Below are 22082 nucleotides of genomic sequence, written 5' to 3'. Positions count from 1 at the left end.
CCGGTTTATGCCCGACAATATTTTCACGGACCGGCCTTTAAGGTGTCGCAGATAAATACAACAAAATAAAACTAGTACCGGTACCGAAAAAAAGAAGATTTATTTATAACACAAGTGAAAAGACCCAGGAAAACCAAGTAAACGATAAAAACGATGACAAAATAACGCTGAAAACTGATAAAAACCCTGAACACCATACATTTCACACCTGAGCCTCAACTCTTTGCGGCCCGGTACCAAACGACTCACGGACCGGTACCGGTCCGAGGCCCGGGGGTTGGGGACCGCTGCGCTAGAAGATGATACTGAAGGGGAAATGTGTGAATTTAAACCAAGTAAGGAATTGGAAACAAATCCAAGTGAAAAGAAACAAAACAAAATCTCTGCTCTACTTTAAAATGAAGGTATTTTTCTGGGTAACAACCCATCAAATGCACTGTAGCTAATGTAAAAGCCCATGGAAAGCACTGCTTGACAGCTTAGGCCAGAACCACAGTATTTCTGTGACAGTGTAACAGATTGAGAGTGTGCTTTGTCGTACTCTTTCCAGCTCTAAAGTGAAGGTCTGGTCCCAGGCCTGCTCTCCAACTGTTCTCCAAGCTGTCTGACCCACCACTGTGTTCTCCAGCTTCAGCACGGCACTCACTTCCGCTGTTAAAGATACACAAACACTAAGTAAAAATGTCGACTGCCAACCGGGGGCTGCATTTTATTAAATTATAAGCCTCAAGTGTCAATTTGTTTTAGTTACTACAGTCATCTAGAGCTTAATTCAATGGGAAAAAAAGACCAGGAACACTTACACGAGAGGTCCTCGTTCTTACTGGGGATCTTGAGGCTCATGCTGCTGGTGCTCCGGCTGTAGAGGCCGCTCAGTTTGAATGAGGAGCGTCCATCTGGTGTGGAGTAAGAAGGCAGAACGACAGGGGTCCCTCTATTTCTCCCTGGGACGACCTCCAGCAGTCCCACACAGCCCAGAAGACGAACCTGAAGACTGCCTGGAAAGAAAAGGCAAAGAGGAATTAACCTTACGTTTTTTAATAATAAACTCTGACTGAATATGCTGAAAGCTGTTTTATTCTCCTATTTATTCTGTCTACCTGTAAGGGGTGATGGTTTGATCAGGGTGCTGTACTGGTTATGGACATATGGGGTGCTGTGACGGGAGCTGAAAGCTGAGGAGGAGGCCAGCACTAGCTCCTCTTTGATGAGGCAGGCTTTGGGATGATCCTCAGGCAGCTCCAGCAGTCTTTGTTCCAGAGAGCATCGGAGCAGGTCCAGACGCTGGGACGAGCCGCTCAAACCACACTGAGCCTGCGGAGCGCAGAAAGAATACAAAGCTGTGAGACTGGAGACAGATTTCAGATTCTTTTTAACATACTGTCCTGTGCTAACGTCTTTCTTGTAAATGGTGAAAGTCTTGTCCTTAAAAAACCGGAAAAATCCAGCAAAGACCTGAACCAGGACCTGAGAGATTAACAGGTCTGTGGGTCAAATGGGCTTTTGGCTGAACCGTCAACTGTTCACTGAAGCCTCATAAGAAATGGTTTCACTGGATGCTTCAATAAACTGCTGCATCCACTTCCTATTTTTCTTGCAAAATGAGGAGGCTAAACTGACATTATTTAGCAATGCTTAAAGGAAAAAAAAGTCAGAATTAGAAAATGTAACCAAATCTCTTTGAAATGACTACTCTGGATTATGTGGATGTGTCTGCACCAATAAAAGTACAGGTTTTTGCTTCTGCCTTTTCCAAAGAAACACTGACACTTTAAGGATTGGCTCAGTATTTAGGAACAAATGTTATGACTCTTTCACTTTCTTTCAAAGAGATACGTGACTGATATCACCACAAAGGTACAGCTAGTAATTGGTTAGCATTGTTGGACTAACATATGAGACTGGTAATTGTGAGAAGCAGCTAGCTGGATCTGTTTAACGGTAACAACATACAGCACAGAACTCAGCATTTTCTATTCCATCTACCCAAAGGAGAGACGCAAATGAAACTTTTTAGGGTTTAAAACAGATGATACTGCCAGGACTGTAGATCTCTGACCCAGATAAAGTTCAACCATCTCCTCTCTGACCTCAGCAATGGCCTTCTTATCTTGGACCTTTCCCGCACCCAGCAGTCGCATCATGTTCTTGGCTCCCTCAGCCATGGCGTGCTCCACACGGTAGTGATGCCACAGCTCCTCCACACGCAGCTCCGCCCCACACAGGTCCGGCTTACCTGGGACAAGGTGTGAACAGCACACAACATGAACAAAGGGCAAAAATGACTAAATATGACATAGAAACAGAAAGTGTAACGAGGCTTTTTTCCAACGATGCACTGGATCCTTTGTTTCCATTTGCTCATAAATATAACCTTAAACACTGTGAGAGTTCCACACAAATCAAAATTTGCAGGAGAAATCTAATTAAAGACATAAAACAAACAAAAGATGTTTTACACTTGGTCACCCCAGGCTTAAACCTCTGTGGTGGGGTTTTAAAGAACAGGCTGTTGATCCTCATCAAGCTGGAGACGGTTACAGAAGCATATCTCACGAATTTGATCCTCACCAGTCAGATGTAAGAATGTGTGTAAGAGCACTGTAACTCTCCACAATCTGCAAACCGGTCAGTTAGCAATGATTAGCTAATTAGCCAGGAGTGTTAAGGCCTGGGTAGCTTCCAAGAGGATAAAAGACATCTGTCACGTTTATGAAGCCACCATCATCATCACTGAACACGAACAGCGTGCATTGCAGGTCTGCAAGCACAAAGCACTACTCTCATTAAGGAACCATGCTAGCTTGCTTGAATGAAGGCTAAATGATCTTTAGATCATTTGATCTGCAGCTCATTTAGATGAAGGCTGTTTAAACAATGCTGTGTGGATGAATGAGAGCAAAATGGATTTCTCAGCCAGTAAGACAACAATCTCTAAACACACAAGTTGCTCTACTAAAGTTTGCTTAAAGTCCTGACCTTAATCCCACAAAACTACTGTGGAAATATCTGAGGTGAAAGGCTCATGAGATTGCAGATACCCCCCACAGACACGTAACATTTGATAATTTTGTCTCATGTGTCACAGCGGTACAGAAAGTTTTTCCAAGAGAAAGGTTCTGTAGTATCGTAGTACTCATTTGACATTGTGTTTTTGTCTGCCTCATTTAAAGCCTCTTTTATCTCTGGTTGAGGTCGCTGCCGACTTGTGGAGAAACATCTGACTCATTTCTGGCGCCAGTAAACGCTCCACCGTGTCAGCTAGCTCGTCTGACACGCTGGGTACATTGTGCGCAGGTCCTTGTGAGTGAGCGTGTAAAATAAACATTAAAGCTTAAATGCAAAGACTTCCACGGAGCTGAGAGGAACTGGAAAGTTGGGTAATACCCTCAAGAGTGACTGCATTTATGCACCAACAGTCATGTGATCCGCGTTAACATAAAAATGGCAAACTTGGCAGTTTTAAAAAAAGCTGAAGAAGCAACACGCTGGAAGAAAAGTGGCACAGACCAAAACAAAAAACATCTCCCCAATCGAAGTGTGTGTCTAAGTCAGCGAGCTTGGTGTCCTATCTAGCGTCGCTGCTGATCTGAGCTTTGTTTTATCCTGCCTGCTTATTCTCTTTCATCTCTCACTCCTTCCTTCCCAGCGCTTCGCTCTGTTGTCATCTCTGACTCAGTCCTTTCAGGCTCACTCCCTTCCTGGCTCCCCGCATCTGCCCGGCCTGCTCTCTAACCTCTGTTAAATGAGCCATGGCTTTTAGTTGTTGGGCAACATCAAGGGGATGCAGGAACATCAATAAGACTCTAACCTGAGAGAGTGAGGGGGCTGTAATGGACACTGCGCTTGTGTGTGTGCGCGTATGAGTGTGTGTTTTTGACTGGAAGACTATACGCTGTGAAGTTCTGAACCAAGAATTGATCCGCCCGCATCATAAAATATGCAGTGTTTATAAGCTGAAAGACTGACAGGTGGAGTAAAGGAGGAACTGAAAGATGAGACAAAAGCACGATAGGTACTTTGGTTGTCCTCAGACTGCTCCGTTGCCTGCATGGCCTTTCGGATCTGCATGCGGATGATGTCGATCTTTGTCTTGCTGTCCTGCAGCATCTGCTGAGCAGTCTGGAGAAGCTTCTTGTCCTGAAAAGTGACAAGAGATCATGTCACAGGTTGAACACCGGAAGGTGCAGGTGACAGTAAACATAGTGAGTAAGACTTTTTGCTGGTGGTTGTGCTAGTTCAGTTACCTTGGTACCGCCACTGGAATATATTGGAATCATGTTCTCTGCTCCCTGTTTGACTTTCAGCTCAATGTTCAGCTGCCGCTCCAAAGCAGCTATGCGGTGCTGATTGGTGGACGTCTGGTTGACGGGTCCTGGAGACTTATTTGAATCTGGTAACAGAAAGAGAGTCGGCTTAGGAGGTCAGGTTGCTTCTGATGCAGTCTTTCAAACATCACTTTTGTCAAATGGTCGGACGTGAAGCTAAAAACTGTGTGTAGGTTTTCTTTTGGTTGTTTGTTTTTTACTTGTTTTACTCCATAAAAGGCCAACACACAAGACATTTATATGTTTTTACATATTTCCTGCCTAAGGAGGCATCAGGTTTCAGTTACAAGTGAGTAAAGTTTATATATAAAGACACTTTCAGATCGGTATTTTCCATCCATCCATCTTCTTCCGCTTATCCGGGGCCGGGTCGTGGGGACAGCAGCCTAAGCAGACAAGCCCAGACCTTCCTCTCCCGGTCTACTCCTCTAGCTTGTCCGGGGATAACACCAAGGTGTTCCCAGGCCAGCAGAGAGATATAATCCCTCCAGCGTGTCCTGGGTCTCCCCCGGGGCCTCCTCCAGGTGGGACATACACCTCACCCAGGAGGCGCCCAGTAGGCATCCTTGTCAGATGCCCGAACCACCTTTCCTGGCTCCTTCCAATGTTTTATGAAGCATAAATCTAGTAGCAGGAATCAGCTAAAGCTAACAGACTTTTTTTTAATTCCTGACTTTTTTTTAGGAAAAAAAACCTAAAGCTGAGTAATGCACCTTATAGCTGAAACGGTGCATTACTCAGGCTTATGTTATCATCACATCATAACTACAGTTCTGGAGCTCGATTAAGGTGTTGTTCATTTCTTAGTTTAGTTTCACAACTGTTTTATAATCGTTAGGCACCATGTGGAAATATGAGTATGGAAAGGTGCTGATTTGATAAAACAGGAATGGAACCCCTGGTGCCAAACAATTTACCTGCTAAACATTAGCACTGATACTATGAGCATGTTGGTATGTTAAAGCATTTAACTCAAAGCTCCAGCGTGCCTTATTAACATCTCAGTGTTATCTAAAAGGAGGAAACACAAAAAGGCCTCCAGCAGCACAGGCAACATGTGATGTATGCTCCAAATCAGATACAGTAAAGCACTGTACCTTTGTTTTCTTCATGGCCTTTGACCACAATGTGAGCATCCAGCTCTTGGAGCTGAGCCTGGAGTGACTCAAGCTTCCGCTTGGAGCTGCGGAGCTGTGAGTCCACCTGCTGGGCATTCCTCTTGTCGGTAGTGGCCCTGCGCAGATTCTCTGCACCCTCCTTGATCTTCAGCTCCTTGCGGATCTCTCTGCGGATCTTCTCGCGGTGCTCATCCAGCCGCTGCTGCACACTGGAGTCTGAAAAGTCTGAGTTTTGGTCCAGACCGAGCTGCTGGAGCACTGACAGCCTGTCTGTGTCACTCTGAAAAAGGGAAAAAAAAGGAGATGGTTGTTATTGTTAAAGAGCCTAAAGAGAAGGGAAAGGTGATTTCCCACAAGAACATGAAAAAAGGTTCTATATTTAGGTTGCTGTTTATGAGAAGGATTATTCAGTTTGACCTAAGAAACTGATTTGCAGGGTGACGGAGCAAAGCTGAGGTTATGACAGTAAAAGCTGGAAACAGTCACCCTGCACATATTTGACAAAATGAAGCACTGCAGGATAAAAGGAGAGAAAAACTGTACGTCTGTGAGAGAATCGTCAACATTTGACACCTGCCAAGCTGACGTGGTGAAGCAGCATCAAAGCAGAGGCAGCACTTAAGTGTGTAAAGAGCTGAGTGCTCACATCAGCTCTCCTGCTGATCAACACTAACCAGATTACAGAAGATTAGAACAGCAACAATGCAAACTAAAATCAATCAGGGTCTCCTTCTGGATTGGTCACTAGTAAGCAAACATAATAGTAAGCATACATGAGATGCAATATTTAGTAGAGGAGAAAACAGAATATCACCAGATGCACAAGAGTTTAATTTGAGCTTATTTCCAGCATCATTTTTTTTTTCTTGGTCGCTAATAAAACAGTTTTACATGATTAACAGTTAATAATCATCCTTATTTTTCTTATACTGGACCTTGGTGCAGCCCAGCAGTTAATCCTATGTCAGAAACAAGCTTTTTTCTGCAAGCCAACTTTCTGTGTGTTTCAAACAGAAAGTCTGAACAAAAGGTGGACGGACTGTGTTGATCAGAAGAGAATACAATAAGATGTAAAAGAAAGGAGGAAGATCAGGGGTGTCCAACTCCAGGCCTCAAGGGCTGGTGTCCTGCAGGTTTTAGATATCACCTTGGGTCAACACACCTGACTCAAATGATTAGTTCATTACCAGGCCTCTGCAGAACTTCAAGACATGTTGAAGAGGTAGTTTAGCCATTTAAATCAGCTGTGTTGGATCAAGGACACATCTAAAACCTGCAGGACACCGGCACTTGAGGACTGGAGTTGGACCCTCCTGTGTTACACGTTACATTAGCAGCTAATGCTAACAAGCTTGGTTACCAAACTGCATCCATAGATTATGCGTGAGCAATACACAATCAGATACCTGCTAATATTAGCTAGGAATAGTACAAAGTAACAGTTTCACTCACAAAATCAAACTAAAAACTTCTTGAATGGACTGTACAATTAACCACACAGGAATTTAGACTGACGTTTTGCAGATATGTGATTGCTAGCCATCTGACATTAACTCTTCTGCCATTCTGGATGTTTGACAACCATGATGGCAATGTAGGGTCACGTGATTAAGACCTTGAGACCAGTCAGTAACCATTTGGCAACCAGTCGTAAGGGGAAAATGAATATTCCAACAACCAGTTGCTGAGTGTTTGCAGGACCTTGATGGGAAATCCTTTGCTAAAGCCTCAGGAAAACAGATATAGAGAGCAGTCAGTGACCTCCTGACAACCACTGGTAACTAGGGAAAACTGTGTATCTCCAACCAGCTGTGATTGCTTTGATCGGTAGCAGACTGCTGTGGTCACTCACAGTTTGAACACACTAACTTTTCTACAAGCACTTACCAGCTATTCTCCAAGCAGTAGTGAAACTGTGAAAAGTGTGACACAAAACGGAAACGGAAAATGTTTGCTGGCACAGTAAAAGATGCACCTTCCAGTACTGGCTGCACAATTGTTACTTAGAAGACAAATATTCTCCATTTCTGGTTTGTGTCACAGTTTCTCAAGTAACTGTGTTTCTCTCAGTTTCTCTCAGCAAGTATTTGCAGTCATGTTGACAACTTCTATCCAAACTGCTGGCAACCATGCCAATCTGATACTGACCAAGGCAATCATAAGGATGCTTTTGGTGGAGGACCCTCTTTGTGACCAATTTCATCTAGTGATAACTAGCAGCCTCAAGGACACATTCGCCAATCAGTTAAGAAATACATATTTTTACCTCAAAATATCATGTCCAGTATGGTAAGCAACTCGTGTGCATGATGTCACGTGAGAAATCTCTACTATTTTTAACATAATTTTGTTAAAGCTGTTCCGAAAGGCAACAACAGCTATGGGTGACACTGAGTTTTACTAAAAAACCCTGCAGACAGACAGGCACACAGCCCTAACCCTAGCTAGCAGCTGAACACATAGCTGTAGTAGATGTTCACAGCACAGAACAACACTCTATGAGGAGGTCAATAAAGCTAAAGCTTAAGTTGTTTAAAACAACTTTTAAACAACCCAGAAATATTAAACAGTTATCATAAACGTTTACCTGGCTGCCACAAATGTTCTCATTAGCTTTTTAACTCTTAGCAAATACCCGGTACCACGTTAGCCGCTAAGTTACGATTAACCTAGTGGCTATGGCTAAAATGAAAAGCTAGCTAAGAGCTAGGCAACAAATATTATCAGGCCTGCACATCTGTAATGTTAACAGACAGCCTTAATTTAACAAGGTGGCTGTAATGTATGAGTTACCAATAATAATAATAATTTGCAGCTAACTGGCTATACAGATTTAAAAGAATTTCTAGCAGGCATTTCTATTTCTTCCACCAAAGTAAACCTATAAAAATGCTTATTTCATTACTGAAGTTGGACATTTTAACATGGGAGCTTAACATAGGCATTGTTCATTTAAAAAACATATACGCTTGACAGAAAATAAGGGAAAGCATGATTAACCTGCTCTTTTAAATTATGTGCATGGATTAATTTAAAAGTTGTTAACAACAGCTGTATCAGTTGTTACAGGCTACACCTTCATCAACGCGGCTCCAAAGAAGAGTTTGACCTCTGCCTTTAAACTGATTTAAGCCGGTTGATTTCTCTCATATTTCGAACTCAGTATAATGATGATGAACAGGCGACTGGAAGTTAACTGGAGACAGCAGGCGAGAGTCATTTGATGGGGAAGAACTTCTATGTGTACCAACGGCTGAGCATGGAAGGTAGACAGAAGGAACCTGTGAATCCGTGGAGCTAAACCTTTATGGCAGCAGATGGGAATGGGCACTGATGCATCCACAGTAGACTTTAAAAATAGGAGAAGTTGGCTGGAAAAAAGTTCAGAGATACTAACTGAACCCTCTTCTGCCAACATGAAGAAAGCGGAAAGTAAGCATTTAAAGGCATACAACAGGAAGTGAAGCGTTTTGTGGTGTGGCTCCGCTCCTGAACGTCAGATAATCTCCAGCAAACTCAAACTACAGGAAACGTCTTTGGCAATTTGGTCAAATTTGTCAATGCAACCATCATGAGATAACCATCATTATCTTACCCTTTATAGATGCAGCCCATAAAACCAAATAAAACCTGATGACACTAAAAATGAAACAAAACATTTTTAAACAGCAAAACCGAGATAAAACTAAGTGAATTCTTTAAAAACTGTTGTAACATCTGAGGGCTCTCAGCTCCACTGTGCTGGAGTTAAAAGACGAGCTGCTCAGGGCCTTTCCCTGCACTGTGCAGCCAGCTATCCAGCTTAGCAGATCTGATTACAGCCGCTTAGGTCTCCGTGTCCATCCAGCCACACACAGGCTACGGCTACAGCACTGTTCTCATTAGGCCATAATCCATCGGCAACACAATGCACGACAACCAAACCACATGGCACAGGCCGAGGGCTTGTGGGATTTTAACTGCAGATTTAATGCAATGTTACGTCACTGCACAGCTCTGAAGCAATCAAACTGAGCGTGTCTCACTTGTTGTTGAAAAAGGTCAACTATGTTATCTTGCTTGGTCTAGAAGAACAACAGACGCACTATTTTTATACACGTATACAGAAGTAGGCATGTACGATGGATGCATACTGCTGTATATTATTAACATCGCTGATGATGTGGCAGACCTGAACAGCATGAGCGCGCCAGCAGCGGCCATTCATGGCAGAAAAGAAAGCGGAGCAACCATGAACTGCAGGAAGGGAGAGTTTGCACTCTGACGTAGTCCTGCTCGACACAATACAACTTAATCCCTGGTGTTTTACAACAAAGAACCTCTGGAGTGAGGTATAAGACAAATCAGGCAGCAGGGTGAAATCACAACAGTGGACAGCAGTCAAAATTCACAAGTGATTCGCTGTGAGACAGTAGATGTTTTTACAGGAAATGAACGAGGAAACTGACAGAAAAGAGAAGGGCCACAGTAACGCAGGGAAAGAAAGCGGCGGTGTTGAGGCCTGCTCCGGCCACAGTGGCCTACCGAAGACTCTGGATCACCCTGCTCGGGGCTATCAATCAACTGATCCCGTGGCAGGTCTTCCAATGCACAGTCCTCACTGGCCATCTTTGGCCTCCCTCCGGCTTTGCTCTTGGGCCACCACACACACACACACACATACACACACCCAGCACTGACAGCAGCACCAATCAGACAACACAAAGTCCTACTCCTGCCTCCCCCAAATCCAGGATGTCCTTCCCGCCAGGAATCAAAAGCCAGGCTAAATCTGGAGCGAGTGAACAAGGTGGAGGAGAGGAAGAAAGAACGGCATAGACCGAGCCCCACCTCGCTGCTTCCTGTTCTGCTCTTTGCCAGATAGAGACTGAGGCGTCATGCACTCTGTACACACACACACATTTAAGTGGTTTTGTAACTGAGAGAGCTCACAGTCACTCTGCTTCCTGCTACCGAGTCCCCATAGCTGAGAGACAGGCTGTTGTGATAGAGTCTACTACCAAAGCAAGTTCTTGTGTATTTTTGGCATATTCGTGAATATGGAACTATGATACACACACAGATTTTATGCATCCAGGTCAGAATTTCTGCATAGATAATAAGACACTGTCAGAAAAAGTGTTGGATTAAGAAAATAAACCTCTAAGTGAGTAGGGATGTGTCAAAGGACAAGCTGATGGATCTGCATTCCCTGGGATAAAGGCTGAAGCAAACAAACTCTTCTCACTTGAACACTAAGCCATGGATATTAAAAACCTGTGCACGGAGATGGACTTTGCCTGCAAGTCTATTTGAAGATGGCACAAAAAATGCTGAGCAGTCACTTCCCATACACGAACAAGCAGTGATCGCACATCAGCAGCACTGACTGATCGCGGCTGTTCCTGAGGGCAATAGATGGTCTCACTGCTGCCTGACTTCTGTACTCTTCCTGCCAGCGAGAGACAAGCAGGTCATGGGTTTATCTGACTCAGATGCTCAGCAGCGCAGTGGCACTGACCTTCCAAGCCCTCACTGTGCGGCAGATAGCCATCTCTGGCCACCGTGTATCCACCATTGCAACAACATGAGACACGAGAAGGGAACCAACAAGCACACACAGTGTGGCATTTAAAGAGGCACCAAAGCACATCCAGTTCTTCATATTCCCGCATTTTACAGCAAGGGGAATAGGAAGTGAAATAAGATGAAGTTATGCCAACCTATGCAAAGCACAGGCAGTTAGAAATGTTCTGATAACAGATATCCACACTGTGAAACATATCTGTGTGCGGGTAATAAAACATTTCCTTACCGGGCAGCTGTCACTCTCAGTGGCTGGTGTTTTGCGTGGACTGGTAGCTGCGGAGATAACAGCCCCCATGCATCCATGCTGTCTCTCACCTCTACAGATATGGCTGAGATGTCATCATTAATTCGACAGCAATGAAAGTGAAAATTTCCAAACTGATCTCAAACTATCTTGAAGCCTGTCAACACAAAACTGTGTCTCATTGTGTCTGTGAAATCGCAGGGTGTGCAGCTGCTAAAAGTGTACTGACCACATTATCAGGAACTAAGATCATATCACTTCGCTCTTAAAGTTACAGTCAGTTCATCTGATTTGGATTCAAAATTAAAACATAAAATTACTGTCAGTCAACAGTGCCAACCCTCAGCCTCCAAGGAGATCCACATAATGTACCAGTTTGAAAATCCTTGGTGACTTCCTTCATTGGCTATTGCATTCACAGGATTTTCTTGACCTCTGACCTTAAGGTCAAAGTCACTGAGATTCAAACTTGTCTGAGATTTTTAACAGATACATATAATATGAATTTAAAAATCCTCGGTGGCGTCTTTCACAAGTTATCAAGTTAACATTTTCACAAAACTTGACCTCTGACCTCTGAAGACCTCTCGGAGATTTTTCGGAGATTATTATGACGACATATTGATGAAAATCTGTAAAGAACTTTCACTCTCTGTGCTGCTGTTCATTTCTAAGAGCTCTGAAACTTTAAACGGGATATATATTTAAACATTAATGTTACCATCCCATAGCCTAATAAAGGACATGTGGAAATTGTCTTACTTTGTTGGCAGATCAAAGTGAAATTTGTTTCAAGTTGCCCATATAAAATCCATTCCCCCAGCAGATAATCTATACTGCACTTAAAACATGCTGTAAACAAGAGAATCAGTGAAAACGTGGCACTTGCAGTTTTAACCAAACAGGTTAACTCATGTTCAGCATCCGTTACCATAGTGATTTCGCCAGATAAAAAGAGAGTGACAGAAAGCTCGGCATAACTTGCTAACCCATTCATCTTGCTTCGTACTACACCCCTCTGAAACCCAAGGTTTTTTTGTTCTATTGTAAAACACAATACAGCACTCCTTCAAAATCTTCTCTCCGTACAATATGTCCAGTCGGGCCGCTATTTTTTAGATCGCTCTACAGAAGTCCGGCTCTGTCCCCTTGCACTTGTGCATCTGTGATGCAGACTGGATCTCCACTGTGTAAAAACAGGAAGCTTTCAACTCGATTTTTTTTTAACTGTTGTTAACTTAGCATTTTAACAACTGGTTATAGCAACTTTTTACAAAAGGAAAAAACACCTCATGACAAATTTTAAGGCTTTTACTGCCTGAGCAGAAGTCTTGCTCCCCTGCCACCATGTACTCACTGTTTAGAGAGTGAAAGAAGGCTGTGAACAGCAGCAGCAACCAGACTGAGAAAAATAAAAATTTTATCTTGGTATTCAGCATGACCCTTGATGAGTTTGAATCGATAAACTTGATGACACAAATATCTGTATGAAAGAATAACAGTTTAACTCAGTTTTTCCTTGTTTGGCACCTTGTCCTCCATCAACGATCAACACCTGCTTGTTATCCATAGCCTTTCTGAACAATGACAGTGTGTTCAGAGCAGGGTATTTTTCCGTGACCTGGACCCTGCCTTTCATCCAACTGTCTCTGCTGATCTTCTCACGACTGGCCTGGGGAGTCTTAGCACCCCTGGCAAATTGAAGGACTGCCAGGGACTGGAGGCCTTAGACAGATGCTCAGACAAAAGTCTGACATCGAAAACATCATCCTGGCTTAATGAGATTAAAACACTGTATAAATTTTACATTCCATCAGTGAATTGATTAGATAAGAAAATACTCCACATAGACTTTGCCATGGCGATATAATAGGACGAGATTATGAATCTGAGAGAGGAATTCCATCCATAATTAAAATACTAGTGTTTAGTCCTCCTTGATTTTATTTTAAAGTTAAGTCACTGCTAACCGGCTAGCACTGGATCTTCTAGTCTTATGTTTTTCCCACCACATCATGGCAGATTTCAATCAATCAGCTGCTCATCCAGCAAGAACAAGGACCACCGGCTACAGTTGGAATTGTTTCTAGATGAAACAAGCCTATAGGTCAAAGTGTGGAACAAAACAACTCCCAACTGCTATCTTCATCTCTCTCTCTCTCCAACCCCTTCTGTCTTGGCCTGTCTGTATTTTCTTTGCTTTATACCTATTGTAATAATAATAGTGTTGCTCCCTCTTTCCTACCTCTCTTAAGCTTACCGTCCATCCATCGTGCACATATCTCTGGTAACAGAGGCTGCCCGGTAACGCCGGTGGGTGACAGAAAGCTATCCCTTTGATTGAGTTTTAATGGCCTGTCAACTCATCTTAACTCATCTGGAGTTAAAAATACAGATTAGGTCCATTTTGTTGGAAGTGCAGGCGGTCAGGGAATGCTTCATTCTGTGAGCACTCATTTTATTACTCACTCGCTCACAAACACCTGCAATTCACAGGCAACAATTGTAATGAGGAGGCTTGGGAATGGACTTTCTTACCTGAATCAAGTTATGAATAATTTAATAAATGAACCCTAAGCCGCGTTTTGCACGAGGAGGCGTTTTTGTCCCTGAAAGGGGGACTTGTTGGAAGTTGAGGAAAATTCATTTTCTTTCATAAAGGTTAAAAGTGAAATGCAAGGTCATGTTGTCAATTTTATTATGTGCAGATGTGGGCCATTTCTAAAGAACGTCTGTAGTGTGATAAACCTCACCTGAGCAGAAGTGGACTAAACAGAGAATTCCAATTAATCCCTGCACTTACAAACACACACACACAAACACACTTCTGCCCAGCAGATAAAACAAGGCAATGGATACCAACAGAAAACACTGAACAAGCTCGACCACAAAGATACATTAACTCTCATTTCCAAGACTGACATCCACAAACACACAGGCCTAATGTACTGTAACTGATTGGTAATGAATAAAACAGCACTGTAAAGGACCATGTCAGTTGGATGTTGAGGGTACTAAGAGGAGGAAGTGTTGCTCTGCATGATGTTGGCACAGCAGATCAGAGGGAAGTCTGCTTTTGGGCTTCAAAGTTAACTTGAGGACACTGTTACAGTCAGCGAGACTGAGCCGACTCCTATGTGAGCCTAGTTTCACTACCGAGCAGTAGAGTTAGGTATGATCTTTGATGTGACTGATGCCATTCTGTCCACCAAAAGCTACAGCAAACAGATCAATCGCTTATTTTAGCTTTTGTCTTGCATTTTGTTTTCTTGCATTGCACGGGGATAAAGTGGTAATAAATACAAGAGAACCAGAAATAATGGGGAATCTCAAGCCCCCCCAACTTACACACTTATCCTGCATTCATCTACATTACATTCCTGGCCATTTTAAGACATTAAAGTAACAGGGTGCAAAATAGCATCATTAATTGTCAATGCATTGCAGATTGCAGACAACTGAATTATGTTTTCTTACCCATCGCAATTTAACCCTTTAAGACCTACCATAGAACCAAGTCCGCCAGAGCTTATATTATATTTTTACATGCTGTAGTGCCATTTTTGGGAGCAGGTTGCTATACATCAATACAACCATGATAGCCCAAATTTTAATAATATGTATGCATTAAGTGCATAGTAATTACATAAATTGCAAAAAAGTGCAATAAACTACAAAAAAATTGAAAATCGTTTTTGTTTTTTTAACATATATTTCTAGTTAGAGAAATTTAAGAGGCTTATCCCTTAAAACTGTAAATACAAAAAAGTTGCACAAAATAGTTTCCAACCACAGCAAATTTATTTTGAGTATCTTCATAGTTTTATTTTTGAAATACACCAATTTTTATATACTGCAGAAAAAACAAAAAACAATCCTATAATGCAAATCTGCAAAGAAAACAGTGTGTGCATCAAAATAAACTATTTCCAGCAGTGCAATTTGACTTCTAAGCATCCCAGAAATGACACAGAAAGTCATAAAGTCAAACATAATTTTTTTAAAAACACCAGTATAGGCTTATAAGGCCTTGATGGTAAAAAACTACATTTCTGCGAAAATGACGTCACTTCCGGTTTCGGGCAGGTCATGGCGGACACGTGATAGTTCACGCTGACCTCTATTCCAACATAGGAAGTGTTATGAACAGCTGATCGGATCGGCAAAGCTGTTTCTGGAATATTATTTTTTTGTTGCTGCAAGTGCTTTTTATGCAATTTTTGCAAAGCTATATGTGGAAGGAAACCGTGACCTAGGACATTTCTATTAACATTTCTATTAATGCTGTCTTTGCCTCTGTTAGCCTCTGTTAGATTCTGTTAGCTGCTGTTAGATTCTGTTAGCTGCTATTAGATTCTTCTGTTAGCTGCTGTCAGTGAAACTTTCTTTGAAAATTGTTGGACATGGACATTTAGTGAATAAACCTGTCATATGATGTGAGAATGTAATCAAATTCTTTATCAGAGGGAAAGTTTGATTTTCAGGATACTCGAGCCATTGAGGGGCATAATGTTAGCTTAGAACCAGCTGTAGCTGTATTAACTAGCTTGTTATCAACTGTCTGGAGAATGGATGGTTAGGTTTTTTCTTCATCACCATCAGTTTTAAACTCTGCAATTGTGTTTGACTTACACAGCAATATGAGCATTTTTGTTGGCATTTATGACTCAATACAGCCCCAGTTTCAAAAAAGTTGGTCCACATGTAACCTATGTTTAAACAGTAAATAATATGATGATTCTCTAAAACTAATTGGCCTCTATTGTGTAGACGCTATATAAGCTCCTAGGTCATTTAGTAGGTGTCAATCTCTTCATCTTCTAGGAGGAAAATGAAAAAAAGTTCCTTTTACGTTTAACAGAGAGCATGCATAGTAATAGCTGGCTTTGTAGAGTATAACACATGGAGTTTTACCATGCAAGAAGGCTGCGGAAATTGGGAAACATACAGTCATGCTCAATTTTAAATATCAAATATTCTTCATTTAATCTGTTTTTCGGAAATGCACAAACCTTATCGCAGTGAAATACTAAATCACTGCAGTTCCGTTTTAAGACCAGGAAAACATACACCAAACAAATCACAAAATTATTTCAGCCAAATTCCCAGCTGTTATAAAATCTGTATTGGGATTTAAACTCTTGCCCTCTATGAATGAGTTAACTGCTTACAGAATGTACCTTGGACTGTGTCTGTGTGCTGCCTGTTAATCCCTAAAATCCCTTATATTCCAGGGAAATTCTCTAGCCAAATCTCCTTTTTACAAAGTGTAACACTGCCGTACGTATATGTGCTGTACTGTACTGAATTCACGTTTATGAGGGGAGAAGATTCGCCACGTCTGAGCAGACAGGAGACAAAATGTGCTCCGGTTTAGGTCACAAAAAAAGTGTCTCGTGTCCGAGTGCACATCTGCCTGCATGGCCGTGAGTTTGTGAATGTGCAGCAATGTCCGCTTCACAGCCGGGGAGGAGCTGATCGACATGCACGGCATCGTTGTGAAAGAGTCTATCTTCTCAAGAGACTTCAGTAAACACTAATGTGTTTGTGTTCCTAGCTTTGTCCATTGTGAACTCTCCTGCAACAAACAGGCGCTCTGTTCAGGCTCCTCAGGAATAAAACAGCATAAAACCCCGAATGGGAAAAGCTCCACAGTTCTCATAATTAATATGGCTCTGTCTTGCATGTAACAGAAGCTTAAGGATAAGATAGAAATAAAAATGACACAGTTGAAGGATTGTGACTATTTCCAAAAATACCATTCTTTTAAGTCCATTTTACTCCAACCTTATATTAAATTTTGTGTGCAAGGCAACATCATCTTAAACATTGCTTCTATGTAGTATATTTATATGTCATTAACATGCATGAAATAATACATCCAAAAACAGAAATTTATTGAACTTCTCAGATAAATAATAAATGACAAAAGGAGCAAGGCACATTTTTAAAAAAATACACTATTTACCGCATTTATTTGCATCAATCTTATTTCAGCTCAGTGTGAGTCATTACTGCATACTGCTGTTATTTATGGTCATGCTAGACACGCACTGAGGGAACCTCCTCTCACAAAAACACACTCACTTAAGTTTGAGTGTTTCTGATGATGACATGCTATGTTACGGTAATAACACAATAACACCTTCCTAATAAGTGCTAAACTGAACAGCAGGAGCGTGAGAAAGAGAGGAAAGCATTGTCATTGTCACTGAAGCTTTTCTGCTGCATACTGCAGAAAATCTTTTGGTATAGCCGGCTTAAAAGACCTCCAAACTGCTGACCTTTTGTTAGTTCTCCTGCTAGCTGCTGCTATAATGTGGTGAGATGAAAACAGAATAACCGAGGGAATAGAACAGGTGGTTTCCACCCACTGTTTAACCAATTCGGTCTTTTAAATTTGTATCAGACTGATTGAAATCCCAGATTGGTGCATCCCTACTTGTGGGAAGTTATACATCAAGACCACCCCTTACAGAGTAGAGGGCCAGTGATGACAGATTTGGCGTTAACTAAGTAAGAAAGGACATGAATCAGAGGAGCTCGTATGTAAGCGGGTTGTAAAGTGGCTTGCAAAGCTGTATGCAGGCTGAATCAGCTAAAGCAGCAACCCGTACATGAGATTTGAGGTCATATATGTGACATTCATTGCTCAAGAGTTGTCTACCACATTGACACGGTAAAGCCACTGATTGCTAGGCAGAAATAAGCATTTCCAAACTGGCTTGCAGTGGTTCCTGACGGTTGATCTTGTTGCTAGCACATTTCCACATTTTCTTGTAGTTTTTCATGTTTGTCTGCTCTCTACCTATTAGCTGTGTGGCAGAAAAACGTAAGAAAGTGCAAAGCGAATAGAAAATGGAGACGTTGTAGCCAACGTGTTTAAAAGGCACAATTTTTCCTTTGAAGACAAACAGTCTCCATTTCTGGTTTGTGTTGCACTTTTCGCAGTTTTAAAACAGCTCGGACAGTATTTCAAGACCATCCCTTGCATTCAAACTACAACCGCAGCAAAATACGTTTTTGACTATCGGTTGGGTTGCAGACCAGTCTCTAGGTCTGTATGACACACACCTAGAGAGTGGTCTGCAACCACCTGGCAACTACTAGTTGTAAAGCAACTTGTTGTTGCTGGCAACCAGTTGGGGAAGGCACTAGGAAAATTATGCCTCTGTTGCTGGGGCTATAGCAATCATTTTCATAGTGCCTTCCCCAACTGGTACAGCTAGTGGTTGCTAGGTAGTTGCAGACCAGTCTCTACGTCTGTATGATTTTGGCCTGCTTCACTTGAGCCTATGCTGCCACTATGATCGTCACATGTCCAACATGGCAGACAAGTTAGTGTCACGTGTTTAGTGGTCACGTGTCTGCAAAACCTTGATAATACACACAGAAGTGTATCGGCTGAGCCATCAGCTTACATGAGATGGTATTATGCAGCTTGCTGGCTGAGCTTGACCCCTGGTGTACACGAACAAACGCTTTGCTTTTGGAGATTTGTAGTTATTTGCTTTTAGGCTAGCCTATTCAGTATGTTTTTTAAAGAGCAGCCCCTGACTGGCTGAGAGGTAAAAAAGGTCAGTGGAAATAAATGCAACAGACATAACCCACTTTTCCCTGAATGCACCACTGAGATGCACCTGCATATAAAAAAGGCAGAAAACAAAGTTGTTGACCTACAACAGTCAGCCTGCATAAGGGTGTTACTCAGAGGAGAACCCATGAGGCACTTTGCAGTCAGAACTGCTTTAACTCCATGCCTTTCTCCATATTTAAAACTGATTTCAAGTTGGGTATGGGAACGTATGGTGCATTACACTCAAAAAGACTGAAAATATATGGAATATTAAGAGCTCTCAAAATAGGAGAAAACGCAGGGGAGGTCACAAAGGAGAAAAGGCATGTGATATCAGGTATTGTAGGAAGTGAGGTAATGTGCATAAAGACAGAAGCCTGAAGGGAGAGGAGGAAATAAAAAGCTGATTCGGTCTATAGATTAAAGTCACACAGGTAGATGGTACAGCCCCATTTAGCAGGAAGTAACTTCCTGCAGATTCGATTTTAAGAAATTCAACTTAGTGCTTCTTTGTGGATGCTCCATAACTGAAATCTCACAGGAATCCCGCAGCCTAAAACGTGAATGAGGTACAACTGCTGCAGGATTTGCCCCATTACTGTACTGTACTTCCTCCCCCCACCTCCCCCCCAACTTCCTGGTATAAATCCAAACTCAGATGTTGTGTAAATCATGCACGGATGTCCATGAGAGATTTCATCAGAAAATCATGTGTTTTAAATCTAAGGTTTTTAAGATGTCATCCTGCAGCGTCTTCCGGCCTCTTGCTCCTGAATCTAACGGGTCAACAACAGGCTTTGTGACACATGCTTTACTCAATATGCTAACATGTCACCTACAGTGATTATCAGAGGACAAAGGGAGCGGAAAGAGACACACTGTGTAATGGAGTGGCTGAACCGGCATGATGGTAATGGACGAGGAAGATTAAAAATGATTATGGCAGAAGGGCTGAGGGGGATAAGAGGTCCATTCTATAATGCAGACGATTATCCCTCTTTACTGATGCTGTTGATTATGACAGCGAAGTGCTTAGAGCGGGAGGAAAAAACAAACATGCAGAAATGTTTGCAGATTTGTATGATCTTGGTTGCACTATAATGGCTAATGAAAACAAGACTCCATTCATCAGGTCAAAGTAGTCTGCAGAGAGTAGTCTGCACATGATGTGGCACTTTGATTTTTCTGCTGCTCATCTGGGGTTATGCAACGGTGCAATCCTGCAAGGGAATACTTAGTACTTACTTATTCAATATGCTTAGGAGCACTGCATGGACCTCACTTTTAAAAAGGCTCAAAAAATAGCTAACAAAGCATTATCTAGGGACTATTTTCAGATGTGGATTCATGCACCAGCAGCAGATAAGCAGATAAACACTGTTCATATTTCTAAAATAGCACGTCTGACCAGCAACCACTAGAGCTAAAAAAAAAAAATGCAGAAGAGCCAAAAAACTGCAGTCCAACCATGCTCACAGCCATGCTAATGATGCAAACAATAATGCTAAATCATTCTACCAAAAGCTCAAAAAGTCCTACTGTTTAGTAAACCCATCTTATGGGCGGTTTATACGTCAGTCAAAAGGATCCTGTGCTCTCATTAGTATTTACTTCAATCACTCACTGTGAAGATGAGAAAAAAATGTATTCGAGACCGACTTCACAACACCGGCACGCTACAGCTGTGGCTCAAGAGGTTAAGCCGGGTCTACTTATTGAAAGGTCGTGGTATGATCCCTAGCTCCTCCAATCTACATGTCGAAGTGTCCTTGATTACGACTTTGAATACCAAGTCCCCCTGATGCATGCAGCTCCACTGGAGTGAGCTTGTGCATGAACCTTAGAATGAAAGCAATGTACCAATGTGTGTATGAATGGGTGAAAAAGACTTTGGGTATAAGTGCTCAGCTAGAGTAGAAAACTGCTCTAAAGTACCAGTCCATTTCAGCAGCTTGAAGTTGCTGAATATGACTGACTTTACTAATCACCACATAACCGCCTGTTTGCAGTCTATCAGCAAATCAAGAAGTGCATCTTGGAAAAGTGAGGGTCTGTGGGGACACAGGTTTTGGATACACTGATAACACTTCTTGTAGGATCAGTTTATTATTGGTTCTGGAATTTCAGCATGTGTGTTGATAAGAAGAAAAATATAAAAGTTAGAGCCATGTGACAGCAATTCTTTTATACAATGTAGTACTGCTGGTCGGAGCTTATCGGAAGAAAAGGGTCAAGCCAGGGATCATAAAAGTCCGAGACTGCCCGTAGCATATCACAATACGTATCCATATCAAAGCTGGTGCAGCCTGTCAGCTAGTTCAGTACCAGAACTATGAGTCAAGCTTTCTCTTTTCTGTCTTCTGTTGGCTTTCCCTCTTCATTAAAGACTATTTATGCTTCTCCAGTTACAGCTTTCATCATATCCCGTGAATTGTTGATATCTTGGCGGGGGGGGAAAGCCCAAACTAACAATGGCACCTGGGTGCTTTTTGTTCCTCTGTATCCCACTGTTCCAGCAATTCAACCTCAGAGACTTTACTAACAATAGCTGCAGTTTGGGTTACATTCTGAAGGGTGGGCTTGTTGTCGGGCTAACCAGCTACTACCTTTGTCGCTCCCTCTCAAGAAGGTAATAACAGAATTTTTTGTTCCACTTCTCTCAGACTTTTACGGCCTCTGGGTGGACAGAACAGACAGCTCGCTGTTGCAAGCGACATCATGGCCGACCACGCTGCTGTTCCCACGAAGCCTCAGCGTGGCGAGCATCTTAAATCCAACACCACCCCTGCAGCGCTACACACCGGCTATCACATGACCACTGCACGGTAGCGTGGCAGCTCATCTTATTGCCTCAAGTGTAACCACAATCAGGTCACACAGTACAGGTTCCTCTTTCTCTTTACTTTAGCATGTGGCAACTTCATCGTTTCTACCATGTACATCATTTTGCAACACAAAGGTCTCGGCGTCCAGCTGCCATGTGCTGTCATGATTTAAGTGAAATAAGTCTGAGTGTTCTGAAATAAAACTTACACTTTTAAAAGCTTGCTGATGCCCCAAGTCTGTTTTCTTTTATTGATTAATCCCCCAAACAATCAGATCTTAATCAGTCAATCTGATGTTGAAAATGAGCTTTAACTCCAGACCCCTAGCTGATTTGATCTTTGTACTGTTAGCAAATGGCTCTAGTTTAAAATTGCATTGTACTAACAACATTATTAATAAAGCCACAGGATCAATATCAAGTA

The 22082-nt window shown here is 42.2% G+C and overlaps 1 protein-coding gene across 4 annotated transcripts in view; it reads right to left on the bottom strand.

Annotated features, from left to right (window-relative positions):
• pkn1b (protein kinase N1b) overlaps positions 1–22082 on the bottom strand; it is a 49221-nt gene that overhangs the window by 17414 nt on the left and 9725 nt on the right. For 2 of the 4 annotated variants that reach the window (XM_086288386.1, XM_086288385.1), the window contains exons 3-9: positions 5426–5726; positions 4248–4393; positions 4020–4140; positions 2091–2236; positions 1101–1314; positions 804–998; positions 542–651 (exon numbers count right to left, since the gene is read on the bottom strand). In XM_086288386.1, coding sequence (XP_086144512.1) covers positions 542–651; positions 804–998; positions 1101–1314; positions 2091–2236; positions 4020–4140; positions 4248–4393; positions 5426–5726 — 1233 coding nt within the window. Of the gene's footprint in view, positions 1–541; positions 652–803; positions 999–1100; positions 1315–2090; positions 2237–4019; positions 4141–4247; positions 4394–5425; positions 5727–9970; positions 10247–11240; positions 11362–22082 lie in introns of those variants that run through there. The other 2 variants (XM_086288384.1, XM_086288383.1) reach the window with 2 other exon arrangements.

The sequence above is a fragment of the Aulonocara sp. 'chitande type north' Nkhata Bay genome, linkage group LG4 (genome assembly GCF_057382095.1).
Source record: "Aulonocara sp. 'chitande type north' Nkhata Bay isolate Kocher_YH1m ecotype deep benthic linkage group LG4, A_spYH_male_GT1.1, whole genome shotgun sequence".
Classification (NCBI taxonomy): Eukaryota; Metazoa; Chordata; class Actinopteri; order Cichliformes; family Cichlidae; genus Aulonocara; species Aulonocara sp. 'chitande type north' Nkhata Bay.
Note: the sequence above shows the minus strand (reverse complement) of the source record. Positions and strands in the feature narration are given on the sequence as shown.